Genomic DNA, 15,194 nt, shown 5'->3' with positions numbered 1-15,194 from the left:
GTTAAAAACATATTTTTAACCCTGCTTTCTTGGTACACACCAAAAAATATGTATTTCATTTTTTAGTTGGAAGCGGGTCAGTACTGTTCGTTCACTGTTGGGTCCGATGGTGTTGTGCGGTCATGCGGAAAGGGCAGCTATGGTCGACTGGGTCTCGGGGACTCGAACAACCAATCATCGCTTAAGGAAGTCAAGTTCCAACCAGAACATTTCATCAGAAAACTATCCTCATCAAAAGGTATTTTTCCACACTTTTTTCTAATATAGGCATTTTATTTTACTTTATTACCGATTTTTGTTGTAAAAAACATGCTGCTGTAAATTAAATTGATTTAGAGTTACAAAAAGGTTGTAATTTCATAGAAAGGTTAGATTGGGTGGCTGAGTAAAAATTAATGAAATTTGAATCTTTTGTTTTTGTGAATCTTCGGTAGACATCATTTATAACAGTCCACTGGTTAATTATACTATGAGTTCTATTATAGTTTAGTAAACTTGCATTTTTTTAAAAAAGCAAAAAAAAAAACATTCCATGCAGCATCTCTGTCAATAAATGTAATGTTGTGTTATCAGTTTGTACAGCCAATTTTTTCCACCCTTTTCATCCACTTGGCCAACAATTATTTAATTATGTAACAGTCGCTTCATATGTATCCCATTACTAGTACATTGCATCAGGTGTTGAATCAGACAACTTTAAACAGCCCATGTGACACTCCATCAATAAGTGTAATGTTGTGTGATAGAATTTTACAGCCAAGTTTTTTAACCGTTTTCATAATAGCCGCTTCAAATGTTTCCCAATCTCAGTATATTAGATCAGGCTTTAAATAGGACAATTTGACCTTCTCTCCAACAGCCCATGGAGCATTTTTTAATTATTAAGTGTAATGCTGTGTTATAGGTTTAAGCAGCTAATGCAACATCTTCCCCCTTTATAAAGGTGCAATGTTGTGTGATAGATTTAAACAGCCCGTGGAACATTTTTCCCCTTTATAAAGGTCCAATGTTTTAGGATAGATTAAAACAGCCCATTCAATATTTTTTCATTAATAAAGGTGCAATTCTGTGTGATAGATTTAAGCAGCCCATGCAACATCTTCCCCTTTATAAAGGTGCAATTATGTGTGATAGGTTCAGACGGTCACACCTTGGCCCTGACAGCTGACGGGAGTGTGTTCAGCTGGGGAGACGGCGATTACGGCAAGTTGGGCCACGGCTGCAGTCTGACACAGAAAATGCCCAAGCTCATTGAAGGGCCCTTGTCTAGAAGGGTAAGATGTTTTACCAACTTTGAATTGTACTATCTTGTTACATTTCGACTTTTTTTCAACGATTTGGCTCATAAATTTAATTTTTTAACCTTACCCGGGAAAGTAGGCTTTTTTATTATGCTGCTCCGTTTATTACAACAGGTTTTAGCCTAAATAACCTGAAAGCATTACATTTCTTAACCTTTATTTGAAATTAAATTATTTCCGTGACACCATGTTTCAAAACAATAGTTTTTCCTTCATTTAAAAAAAATTTAAATCTTTCAACTCTTTTTAAGGAGTGTAACATTTTTTCAATACCCCTATTTTTACAAATTTGAGTTAGAATTTATCTACACCTAATCGATTTGTATCCCTAATATAATAGGATAAGTTTATTTTCATACCAGTACCTTTTAAATAGGCCATTTTCAGACCTAGATATTGGATTTTTTAACAGGTAATACATTGCTGTCAATAATTCATAACAACAGCTGTATAATGGTGCTTTGGAAAATAGAGCAAACTAATGCATATTTTTGTCATATTTTAATTCCAAATGGACTTTATAGTTAAGGGTACAATGCTCTTGCCATATACTTGTAATATAAGCATTGATCTGTAGTGTGTATGCATTAAACGTGGCGGATAAACAAAAAATCTGGTTGTGTCATATACCTAATTAGCCTACTGGCACAGGTTAAACATTATTTCCTTTCATTATCCTGTGCGAAAACACAGCACACGCGTCAAGGATATGATACAAACATCATGCTTGGTACATGACTCTACATGTTACCATCCATGGTTTGCCACAAAATACAATCGCGCGATGTTTTTTAATAAAATTAATATAATTAAAAAAAACATCGCGCGATTCAATTTTAGGTCTTTGAAGCGATGTTAATTGTATTTTAAAAAGTCTTTGTAAAGTATTTCAATGTCTTAAAATGTTTTCAATGTCTTGAAATGTTTTCACAACATTGTGTGCAACCCTGCAACAGTACAATTGTATTTCAGCCAATTTTTACCGTGCAAATAATTCAGCGTATTTTTTTTAATTAAGCTTTATATATAGTATTGTATGAGTAAAAAAACACGACATGCTGTGAATAAGCATACCTTAACTAAACCTCAATATGTGTATAAAAAACATCCCTATAGCTTTGAGGGATTAATAATTGAAATAAACTTGTAACACGCTTTAAATAAACATTTTGATCCGTCATTGATCCAAAAAGAACCACAAGGGTAAAAAAGACCCAAAACAACTTTATTTTTAATAAACATTAACTATATAGTTACCGCAAAACGGCATCATCTGTTCTGTATAAAAACTAAATTCGAATATATGTGATTGACTATCACCATGGTATACAATACATGCCATTTCCTGCCATGAGGCCCCTACTTAAATTTATCTTATATAGGTCTAGCATCTTGCCCCATGGGCAGACCGTGGTGTGCTTTACACCTTGATTTGCGCAACATCATTAATATCAGTCGCGTGTTAAAACCGCCAACCACCGCTCTATTCGACCGCTATTATTTAATTAGGGAGACACACGATAAGGCCTATAAATCAACAGTATCCAAAGGCCGGGCAGGGTTTGTGGTCAGGTTAAAGGTTGTTATTCTGGCCATTTAGGTCTTATGCCGACGGGCCGAAATCCTATTCCGATTTAGACGGTGTTACGACTATTAGGTATTGTTCTATTTTCTAACTTTTTTTTATTCCGACGTTAATGTTGTTCTTGCTTTGGGATTATGGATTGTGTCCTTATATAATGCCAACTTTAACCCATAAGCCTCTGAATCTGTAACCATAACAAAGATACATTGGGACGTGCTTATTGCCTATAGCTGTTTGTTTGATGGTTGTACTTACCTGTGCCATATTATTCGGCCAAAGTGAATTAGTACCGCTGAACCGGAATATTAATGATAATCATAATAAAACGTGCTTAAAACCTGTATATGTTTGGTTGGTGGTTGTTATGTTTACCTCCTACATTAGCCGCACAACTCTAGTTGTATTGCACAAAGTCAGTCATTTTATGAGGTAGTTTCAAGATAATGGATACTTATTGTTTGCTTAAATATTGCATTTTCACTCCCTTTACTCGTCGAAACTCTATATACCATTTAATTCAAACGTGCTTAAAACCTATATATGTTTGGTTGATGGTTGTGTAGCACCTACTGGCGCCTGTCCACGCCGCCAGCGTCCTTGTTGTGTTTTAGGAACACTTCCGCCACTCATTACGTCACTCCACGCTGTGCCTGTGTTGCCCACATATGCTTTGCTAAGGCGCATATGCAGTTATATAAAGTGAATATACAGCACCTGTTTTATTGCAACGACGTGTTAAACCAAGTGTTTCTCAACATTTTTGCGGCCAAGCTTAACAGAAAAAGCTTTGACGTCCCAATTCTCCCAACTTAACTTTTTGTGAGCGCACAAAACATAATTATTTAATAACGTAAATAAAGGTTGGAATTTAATTGGTAGAAACCATATCTTTTAGATCTAGCTCAGAACCAATTCCTCCGCATAAAACCGGGTTTCTCAAACTAAGGGTCGCGACGGAAAGTTTTGTCGCGGCTTGATTTGGTTGAATCGACTGTAGATAAGTATATTGTAGAAGATTTATTAAAATTGATTCTAATCAAGATTTCTCTGAAAATTTAAGAAAATTGCGGCAGCATTACGAAAACATGTCTCGTATTCATTAAATTTGAATTTAGCCTATGGCTGCTATTTCTTTTACGTTTGGTTTCGCCAATTCTGAAAAATAAAAAGTATAATAAATCTGAACCATTCCTACTACTACTTAAGTAACACTCTTCTAAATCTTAAACGTTGCCAATTGTTTTTTTCAAAAATACTTTCAGTTTTATTTTGCTAGCGTTTTTTTCCTTTCCTTCAGGATGCATTCTATGTCAGGTGCACACCCGGCATTTTTTAGCGCGATTTTTCTTTAAAGCAACATCCGAGTTATTGATTGCAAAGTTTCGGAAAAAATTAATTGTAGAAGGATGCCGAGCCTATCGTATGCATAAAACCTTGATTGCTCACCTCAAAATTTGGCGCGCATTTAATATCTTGGAAAAATAGCATGAAATGCGGACTGGCCAACAGTAGCGGCTGTATAGAAATACAGCCAACAATAAACACATACGGCTGTAGGAAAACTAAGTTGGACTAAATCCGTGACTCTGTAACTCTTGCAGGTGGTTGTCTGTGTGTCGGCGGGCTACCGGCACTCTGCCTGTGTGACACAGGACGGTCAGCTCTTCACTTGGGGGGAGGGAGACTATGGAAGGCTGGGCTTGGGAGACAACACGAGCAGGAATTCACCAATGGTGGTTAAGGAAGTTACCACGGCTGCTTCGGTAAATTGTTTTTTATTTGTGTGAACCTTTCGTCCTATTTATGACTCGTTTTTCTTTCTTCTTTTTCATGCAAAAGTATTTAAAGTTGGGTGTTTGTAGTTAAACTTTCCCATTCTTATCGTTGGTCTTAGATTTTAAGGACTCTTGTTTTTCAAAAAGAAAATTCTGATAAAACTTAAACCGTGGACTGTTTCTTAAAAAACGGGCCTACTTTGTTAAGTTTATGTAAAAACATTAGCCGAATATACTGGGATGTAAACCAACACGAATGGCAATTTTAATGTATTACAATATGTCGTTTTCTAAAACATGCATCGTTATCAGGACTACATTTTTTAGCGAAAATACCTTACTCGGGCACTTAAAAATATCGTGAAAATGGAAACAGATATCAAGTTTGCTTCTAAAATTTAAACTTAATGTTAGCCAACAATAAGAATTATAGATTCACTTAGAACACCGTATACACAAGTAAAACTGAACCGATCATGACCTCTGACCTTCGTTTTGATTGGCAGGTCGTATGCGGAAGTTCACACACTCTAGTGCTCTCTCAGGACTGCGCCACCGTGTGGAGTTTCGGTGCAGGTGATAACGGAAAGTTGGGACACGGAGATACGAGCAGAGTTTACAGGTTGGTCACCTTAAAAAGCTACTATACTTGCTGAATCAATATATTTCATTTTAGATCAAATCGGAGATCAGATCGGCACCACATGCCAAGTAATAGTATCGATATTTTCCGAAAATGGGGGTGTCGGTGCTGATCCGATGCCAATTGTTTAAGCACTATAGCCACTTTAGCCATAATCTAAAAGTTACGAAAATAAATCTAACTCCTAAGAAATTTAGGAAAAATTGGTTACTCGCTTACAAAAATAGACCATTTTATAGGTTAATTTTAATGTTATTGTAATGTTTTTATTAAAGGCCAAAAGTGATTGAATCGATAAGTGGGATCCTGGTGCGAAAGTTGTGCGCTGGAAGTCAATTCTCACTTGCACTCACAAACACAGGAGAGGTAAGACTATCCAATGAATTCTTGTAAATTTCTCTATCTAATTGTAAACTAAGCCTCCTGTATCATTCTGTACATTAAGCGTCACATACTTTGTTGTATTGTATTACGACAGCTTTCGCTCCACCGTGCTTTATCAGGTCAAATTGAAATGCCGATTAAGCGCGGTTGTGCGAAAGTTTGCCGAGAATTTAATACAATTTGTCTTTATATAGTGCCACGTTATTAGCCTATTTAGAATTAGACAAATGCAACTATTTACGTTTGTTTTATTGGGTTGTTTCAAGTTTTACTGATTGCATCGATCTAATTTAAAAAGGGCCGTTCTAGTAATGGTCCTGATTAGCATACCCAACATTGGAGTCATTCGATTTTAAATGCTAATAATTAGCTCACGTCTTTTACTGTTGGTTGATCACTCTTTAACTTTATGTAATTAAGTTGAATATTTTTTGTAAACCCAAGTTTTCAACGAATAAATTTCAACGCAACGTCTGTAGCATTCTTAACGGCTTTAATCTAGCTATCAATATATGGCGTTAATTCCATTTATCCCGTCCACAACTACGTTTTATTCCCGCAGGTTTATACATGGGGTTGTGGGGCGTGTCTAGGGTGTGGCCCGAACGACACAACTTGCATGAAGCCGACCATTGTGGACGCACTGAGGTCCACTCGTATAGTGGATGTGGCGACTGGTGATGGACACTGCCTCGCACTAACTCACAGTAAGTTAACTTTTTTTAAAGTGTTGTTTTTCAATTTCCTGAAATTTAAGTTATCTTTTAGTCTACCTTATTTTGGTAAATGTGAAATAAATCGTGTTTCTGTGCGACAGAATTCATTCGACTCGTTCTTGTAATCAGTACTTGTATGCATAAATATACATAAAAAGAATGTTAGTTAACATAAAAAGATAGCGTTGTTTGGTACGTTTGGCATTTTTTGTACAATAAAAGCGTAATTTCGAGCACTATTTCTCGCTTTTAGCAAAAAATCGAAAGTAAGTTTTAGCACAAAGTCGAAGTAAGAATAGCATATAAACAATAAAGGTAACAAAGTATATCAGCGCTGAAGCAACTTTTTGTTAAAAACCTAAAAAAAACACGTTGACTTTTCGGTTTGAAATCGATTTTTGTCGGATCGATTGGGTGGTACTCTTTGTCTAAAATGTCAGCTACCGCTATCGAAATGTAATACGAAAATGGAGATCCCTAAACACGACCAACAATTCGAGTTAATTTTGATATCCTTGCATATTAGACTCCCTCGTAATATCATCAATTTACAAAAGTAATATTTTTCAGCGAAAATGACTACTAAATCGATTTACCGTAATATGTTTGCAAATTAAAATAATACCTTGTAACAGCATTAATCGCACATTGTTTTCCAGCGAATGACGTGTACTCGTGGGGTAACAACGCGATGGGTCAATGCGGCCTGGGGCACACCACAAGCCCCGTTACCTCACCCACAAAAATCCCCGCCCTATCCAACCTCAACGTGCACCAGATATCAGCTGGAACCTCACACAGCCTGGCGTGGACAGCCCTGCCTTTGGACAGGTTAGTATCCGGAAATTACACGTTTTAAATTAGTAAGAATATCAATGCTCATACAGAAGTAAGGATCATTTTGTAAACGTTTCGAATGACTCTTCATTGATTTTAAGCGTAACATTTTCAATGTTGAAAATGAATAAGTTGTAGTAAGACTTAGTAAGAATTTTAAAGACCATACATACAGAAGTAGTCTCACATTTCGTTGTTTACAAACGTGCCAGCAGTACCTCATGCTATTTATCTTCATTTGAATATGAGGTATTGCCGGAACGTTTTGTAAATCACTTGTTTTGTTTTGTGATATTTTGCAGAAAATTGTTTTTCTGTAAAAAATCGAAATATTACGAAAATAAAAGTTTATTTTATTACAAGTAAAATTTGTATTTTTTTTTTCATTTTTAGTTTTAAATAACAAACGAAGCACATTACTAACGTTTAAAAGTTCAAACTTTGAAAATTTAGGATAAACGTGATACTCTTGTGTGCTTTTTTGTAATATGTTTCTGACAATTTACCAAGCCAACACCTAAAAAAACTCAACCCAACACCATGTTGAAAATAAATATAAATTTATTCAAAGCTTTTACAAAATAATTCCTCTTTCTGTATGAACTTTTGATATTCCAACTACTTCTAACTAAAATCTCCAACCTAAAATATTTTTGTTTTAACCATTTTTTTAATAAACAGTCAAATGAAGGCTTGAATGTTTTTGTTTTCACAACAAAACACCCGATGCAATAATCGTCAAATTGCGCAATCTTCAAACACCGTTATTACGTCACCAAATGAAACCAAACCACGCTGCGTGTTTTTTATTTTGCCGGAAATTATCGCGTGTTTCGTGCAAAAACAACGCGCTGCCTTTGTTTTGATACATCCGCCAATCGTAAACACCACGGCTACAATGCACGAACTAGATTTCTGCATTGCACGAACCCAATTTCTGCATTGCATGAACTCACAAATCTCGCTTTGAGAAATTTGAACGACCTTTTGGGTCGCTAAAGAAGTTTAACAGCCTCCACTCTTAAAATTGTTACAATGTACTGGTAAACCCATGCACGTATTTTATACAAAGGCCTAAGCAACAGTCCTTTCAAAACATTTTCAATTTGTCTGCAATATATATATATAGTTTCCCAAATAAGTCTGCTGATCAAGGATCCCCGAAGAACTTTTAGGACTGAAAAAGAAATGTTTTTATCCCAAATTGATATGAAGCAAAACAAGTAAACCAATTTCAATAAAGGATGTTTTTTTCATTTTATCTTGGTCTTGATGTAATGACGTTTTTCTTTTTCAACGCATTTTTTTAAGTTTGGGAACCACAGAGCTACTATATGTAAAGCAAAATGTGAACTATTAAGCGTTTTTAGGGCAAATCTTAATATCTGTAAAAAGCGTAAAAATTAAATATTTATTTATGTAATGTTTTTTTTCTATAGTACTTTCTAAAACAAAAAATTAAAGCCCAAATCATGAATGCAAATAAATTATTTAGTTGTAAACTTTATGATTAAGCCACCTGCTTAAAAAAAAACGTTAATCACAGCAAATCTTAAATAGGAATGTTACCAATAACATGTTTTAATTTTGCTTGCATTTTTGCTGTGCCGTCATGAATGGATACATACTGACGTCATTGTTCCAGATTAGTAGGCTTATATTTGACGTGTGTACCGGAAATCGCAGTATTCATGGCTTCCGGTTTTGGAATTGAAAATGCTTTACTCACAATAAGGTTCTTGTTAACTCATTCCGATTTCTAAAAAAATATTAAAAAACTTAACTTTTTAGCCTTACTCAAAAATTACGTAGGTTTGAAAGATGATATCTCATTGTAATTGGCTACTTTAAGCTGATGTAATTGTACAATTTCTCTAGTAGTCGAAAATTAAACTAGACAGTTACCCACTGAAATTTATCATGTTGTGAAAAGAGGTTTTGCATAACCGTACTTATCAAGATAAAGCAGGAATGATCTTTTTACAAATTTTCCCCAGATTTATGGAAACTACATTTCTTTCCCCTGTTATTTTTGTACTGTTTGATCTCTTTTCTCTTTTACCAGGTAACACCGTGTTTTTCTGTACATTCCAGGCACGTCGTATCATGGCAGCGTCCCTACTGCGTTGATTTGTGCGAAGCAACCTTTGCTCGGCTCAACCAAATACTGAAGAAGTATTGTGTGTCGTTTGTTGGCAAACCACCACCTCCTTTTGCTTCAAACAGGTATAACAACAGTCATGAAAATAATTAATAAGCAGGTACACCATATAATATGCACGAATCTGTAAAGTAGCTTAAAAATAATTTACCCGACCTGTTTGGCTTCGACATTCATTTTCATAATAAAATATATATTTGTAGAAAGTATGAATAAATGATTTCGTTTATCAGTGCTAAACATAAAATTTTTCTTATTATCTGCTTTCTGCACGCATATGTAAGTAATGTGCAACTCAGCTTAGATTGTGCTTTGTTTTTGCATTTGCATAGCACACGTCAGAAAAAGTACAATTTATGCAATAGCGCAAATTGTCGTAGGTCTACTGACGACCCCTAAATATGTTAGCACACATTTTGAGAGGCTCTGTCTTAGTGTTTTTCAGTGTTTGTTTGGTAAAAAGACCAAAATAAAAAAAGCGCTATCTAATTTCTGTATCATTTATTTAAATTTACTTAATCACCAAATTAGTTGCAAGTATTGTCAACTTTGTTCTAAATTTGATTTTTTAGTTTTTAAAACCTAGATTTAAATGATTTTACTGCTTTACGAAGAAAGTATACAAATTATTAATTTTCGTTGTTTTTGACTTGTAAGACGAAATAAGATTTTTATATTTTTCGTACATTTTACAAACAAGTAATATATGCGAAATTTAAACGCAGAAAAATGCCGCTTAACACTGTAAAACACTCACTATTTTTATTTTTTTAGCGAGCACCACAATTTCGTGCTGCTGTGCTTACGGCTGCTGATGGCGCACCTGAGACTAGCGGTGACGGCCTCCTTATCCAATCACGTGCTTGGAAAGGAGGCGCTCGTTCTACGGGAACTGCTGTTCCGCTTGATTGACCAGGACGCGCCAGAGTTCGTCAAGGACGTAAGATGGCGCTAATCGATGAGGATATTCTTTGAATTCTTTGAAAGTTAAAAAATAGAAGTCGTAAACTTAAAAAAAACTTATAAAGTCTGTAACTAGAAATAGTTTTATTGAAATACTGAGATAACCAAGCATTCTATGTAAGTTGGCATTTTTTTTCAAACAGCAGTTACTATTGACATACTTAAGTTAAAAAAATATATGTGTAAAAACGTTATAGACGAAACTATCTACTATGCTTGCTCTTGATTTCCTATCTTGCAATACAAAGATAATGAAAAGTGAAAATGTTTTGTAAAGTGAAATGTTTTTGGTTTAAAAAATTACCAAAGCAAATTATCTGTGTTTTTTTTCTGAAAACTCTTCGCCAATTTTGCTGCAAAGCCAAACTTAAAAAAAAACCTGCAAAAGTCAAAATCTTAAAAAAAAAGTCATGTATTTTCGCTTCAGCTATGACTTGGAAGCTAGACATTGCAAACAATTTTTAATTTTTTTAGACCTTAGAGACATACATTATTATAAAAGAAAAAATCTTAAAACAATTTAAAAGGGATAAAATACTAAGCAGGGTAAGAACGATTGTTCTAGTATTTCAGTTAAACATTGATTAATATATAAATATTTGTCTTTGAAAAATAATTCTTTATACAGAAGCTTATGCATTGTAAACGTTTATATTTGTACTCCTCTGCAATTCTGTTATCTCCTCCAGGCTGTGCGTGAATGTGTGAACGTTGGAGCATCTCTTCTTTTACCTTCCATTAGCGAAAGAGTCGCTCTTCTCATGTCATTTCTCCCAAAAGGACGCAAGGAACCGCAAACCCTCTCAGTTGGTCAGGTGGGTTGCTGTTTTTTTATTTTTTTTGTCTGCAAAACTGTTAGAGGATAAGCCAGTGCTGCTAACAAGTTATTATTAAATGATTCAAGTCCCAGTCAAGTTATTTCTAAAATGACTGAAGTAAAGGCAGGTATTTTCTAATAAATTGCAAGTCAAGCCCAGTCAAGTCATCAGCTGCCCAAGAAAGTCATTATTAGAGCATGTCAACTCCAAGTCAACTCCTTATTATGTAAATAGAAAGTTAAACTATTTAAAATGTGTAAATTGTCTGATTATTATGAGCAATAAGTCTGGAAAACTCAACTGGAAATAACACAAACGAGACATAAATTAAGCCAAAAGTTTTTGTGCAAAGATTGGGATAAATAACCAATTTTTGTAATAACAATTCATGAAAACACTTAATGTCAACTCTAGTCATTTATCTTGAAGACCTAAGTCATAGCCAAGGTAATGACTTAGGTTAGTAAGTACAACATTTAGAAAAAGCAAAAGACCAAGTTGATGTAGGTAGCGTGCGTAGACGTTTAAACGTTCAAACAATTTCTCTATTGCGTTTTGATTAATTGCTATTTAGTAACCAAACAACGTTGGTAATACTGAAAGTGCAGTTTTAACAAGCAACTGTACTTGCAAATATACCAACATTTAAGTCACATATATAACTTGTTTATTATAATTTTTTTACAATTTCAAAGGTTTTCATTTTCCATTAAACCTTTGCTTAAAAACGCTTTATTTATGCACTCTATTCGACCATAATTTAAGACTTGGATGAATATTTGACCCTTTATCAATCTTTCTTTGTGACGTAACAGCGAATGCAGCTCGACGTTGTGTTGTCCAGTCTACTTGACCACAGCCACGTGTCGGCCATCCTTGAGCTCTCGGACGCTGAAGGTCAAAAGTCGGACGATGAAGGTCACCTTGCCGGGGGCCTCGTGTCAATCTTGCTGGAGAACGTTCACATTCACACGGTAACTTGAAAGTAAACAAAATGATCGATTGTTGTTTATTGATAGGATTTGTTTAAAACATTGCAGCTGGTTTTGATATTGTTTCACCTTTGTTATATCACCTATTACGTTATACGAGCGGAATGTTATTTAAAAGATTTTGCTTCGCCTTTGCAATTAAATATAATAAGGCCATACAAAATTTTATCTTAAATCTGTTGTATCAGTACTTTAAGTTTATTACATAAGCCTTATTTAATAGCAAAACATAAGGTTGCACAACCGGTTTATAAACAGTAACCACACTGAGCCAGCAATTGGTTGTTATTAAAACATAAAAATACAAAAAGTGAAACCGGTCGGTCTTTTAGGACCATTGAAGCTCTAGTCTCGGCCACAAACATACATGTTTCAATAAGGTGTTTATGGGTATTACAGCAGACGTAATTTTACCCGACAGGTTCAGAAACTTCTGGAACTTTCCAAGTCGATGAAGGCTGATAAAGGCGTTTCGAACCAGTTGGAACCGGTTCCAGCCGGTTTGGACGACAAGCTTATCAAGCAAATCCACGATCTCCTCGTTTCCATCTTTCTTCATCTTTTTTCTCACTGTTTCCAGTCGCATCAGGTTTGAGTTCTTTAGTTGATCTTCTAATTTGGCTAATTTAAAACACATAAAGATGCTACTGTTCTATATCAAAATATATTTATAATGTTGGCTTTTTCTCCTTAATTAAAGTCTATCATTTTGTGCTTCTTCAGGCCAAAGTTAGACATTAGAAATCTATTGTTGGTGGCATATAAAATTTTTAATCCTAGGTTATTGTTTCTTCGTTATAAACTTTTAAAAGACGAGAAAGAAATGAAACAATGCTACTTGTAACGCACTTTGGAGGAAATATTTTTATGTGTATTGAAAGTATATTGAACAGTTGTTAAAATAGCTGAAAAAGTTAGTAGTTAGATACACTTCACTGACTGCATAAATGAGGCGCACCTAATTCTACCGGTTTTATTTTGTCGGTCATGTTATTATTAGTTAACAATGAATTAAAAGAAATAGTAATATATACATTAAAGCATTACGTTTAAAAGTATCACTATGGTATTTCTGACAGCACTCGAAAAACTGTGCAGCAAAACAATGGTGCCTTGAAGACATGTTATGCGCTCCTAATAACAAATTTGTATCCTCTAATACATTGTTTCTCTTCTTTGACCAGGTTGCTCCACTCGTCTCGTCCCTCCTGCGGAAGAGCGTGCTCCAGCTCCTCAGCCAAGCCGGGATCGAACTGATCGCAGCATCCCAGCTCATCACAAGAGGAGATCGCAACTCCGAGAACAAGTTTAAAGGTAAACACAAGCTTAAAGCTGATTGGCTTACAGCGTTCTATCTGCTGAAAGCTGATTGGCTTACAGCGTTCTATCTGCTGAAAGCTGATTGGCTTACAGCGTTCTATCTGCTGAAAGCTGATTGGCTTACAGCGTTCTATCTGCTTAAAGCTGATTGGCTTACAGCGTTCTATCTGCTGAAAGCTGATTGGTTTCTTACTTTTAACCGATGAAAGCTGTTTGGCTGCTTGTCTTTTTTCTTTTATGCATTGTCAGTTGTCATTCTTTTAAATTATAATTTTGAAAAGCAACAACTGCTAAAATATGTTTGGCTGATTTTCTTTTAGCACCTGTCACTTACCTTTTTGCAAAATTATCAATAGAAATTAAAAAAATGTCTATAAAAAGTAAACAACTGCTAAAGACTAACTGGATAAAAAATGAGGTCCAAAAAGAAATTCAGCCTAAACCGAAATACAACTTTTTTTCAATATAATTGACCCCTAACTCCTAATACTATCAGCCATTTATTTTCCATCCTGTAAAAAAATCAAGATTTGGTGTTTAAAGAACATAAGTCCTCTCCTATGTTCCACACATCGTTACATAAGCCAACAAAAACTGTAAAAGCATTTAAAGACGGAGAGTTGAAACGAATGTCAACTTTGCATAAGTGTCATTAATTCTTGGATTATTTTAAGATAAGTTTTTTGTAGACCTGAACACTATATATTGTAGTTAAGAAACGTAAGTCCTCTTCCATTATTGCAGACATCCTTGTGCCATCACTTCCTTATTTTTCCAATTTCTTATTGAGTGTTTTTCTAGGGTTCCCAAACTGTAGGACATAAAATTACAATCAATATTTAAAAAAATGTTAAAAAGGTGTGCTTTGAAATACTTAAATAAACCCTCTACCATTATTCCAGACATCCTCGTGTCTTCCTCCTGTGGGCGCCTCCTCTCCTTCAGCGTGTCTTCTCTCCTCCTGTGCAGACTGGAGGACGCTCTTCCCGTGCAAAGAGTCCTCATCGACCTTCTTCCTCATCTAGACAAGTTTAACAGGTGACAAAGTTGCGGGAAAGCTTAAGTTATAGGAACTAACAGTACAATAATCTAGCAAAGCCAGCAACAAGGCAAAGTTTTTCTAGTGGCATATTGGGAACTTATAAACCTGCATGACCGAAGTTTTGAGTTCGAATTTTTGGTAGTTTTATATTCGATTTATCAAATGCTAAATGTTATTGCAACTTGTATCTATCTTATTCCAACTTGCTTTATAATGAAACCCTCTGTCTTTTCAGAGCACGCAACGACGCTCCTGAAGAGATAGATTCACTGGAACTTGCCTGGCCAGTTGATCGCAAGCATAAAGTTGACGGTAAGGAGATTGTATTTAAGCGACGGGTCTTCATCTTTGTAACTGTTTATTTAACGGTTATTTCATTTGTGATATACGAACTGCTATAACGTTTACAAAGATCAGTAATGATTATATTTTATCTTATAATAAGTTGGCCAGTTTAACACTAAAACTAGCTTTACTATAATCTATATATACCCAGACAATTACACTTTAAACAAGGAAGGAAGATCTTTTCTTTAAATTGCTTACCAAATTGGCTGGAGTTATGTTATTACCTAACAAGCCGTTTTGTAACCAAACGCCACGTTTGAAATTATTTGAAATTATCAAATTCGTGTTTAAACAATAAACATTCGGAAC

The 15,194-nt window shown here is 35.0% G+C and overlaps 1 protein-coding gene across 1 annotated transcript in view; it reads left to right on the top strand.

Annotated features, from left to right (window-relative positions):
* The window catches only part of LOC146141160 (putative E3 ubiquitin-protein ligase HERC1), a 78,102-nt gene that overhangs the window by 4,842 nt on the left and 58,066 nt on the right, over positions 1 to 15,194 (top strand). Inside the window, exons 9-23 of the mRNA XM_083392827.1 lie at positions 67 to 238; positions 1,135 to 1,274; positions 4,488 to 4,649; positions 5,168 to 5,283; positions 5,580 to 5,670; positions 6,251 to 6,395; positions 7,064 to 7,235; positions 9,336 to 9,467; positions 10,177 to 10,342; positions 11,055 to 11,180; positions 11,999 to 12,157; positions 12,597 to 12,764; positions 13,360 to 13,481; positions 14,354 to 14,533; positions 14,773 to 14,849. Coding sequence (XP_083248953.1) covers positions 67 to 238; positions 1,135 to 1,274; positions 4,488 to 4,649; positions 5,168 to 5,283; positions 5,580 to 5,670; positions 6,251 to 6,395; positions 7,064 to 7,235; positions 9,336 to 9,467; positions 10,177 to 10,342; positions 11,055 to 11,180; positions 11,999 to 12,157; positions 12,597 to 12,764; positions 13,360 to 13,481; positions 14,354 to 14,533; positions 14,773 to 14,849 — 2,128 coding nt within the window. The remainder of the gene's footprint in view (positions 1 to 66; positions 239 to 1,134; positions 1,275 to 4,487; positions 4,650 to 5,167; positions 5,284 to 5,579; positions 5,671 to 6,250; positions 6,396 to 7,063; positions 7,236 to 9,335; positions 9,468 to 10,176; positions 10,343 to 11,054; positions 11,181 to 11,998; positions 12,158 to 12,596; positions 12,765 to 13,359; positions 13,482 to 14,353; positions 14,534 to 14,772; positions 14,850 to 15,194) is intronic.

This window comes from Ascidiella aspersa, chromosome 6 (genome assembly GCF_963924565.1).
Source record: "Ascidiella aspersa chromosome 6, kaAscAspe10.2, whole genome shotgun sequence".
NCBI classification, from domain to species: Eukaryota; Metazoa; Chordata; class Ascidiacea; order Phlebobranchia; family Ascidiidae; genus Ascidiella; species Ascidiella aspersa.
This window is presented reverse-complemented; position numbering and strand designations above follow the sequence as displayed.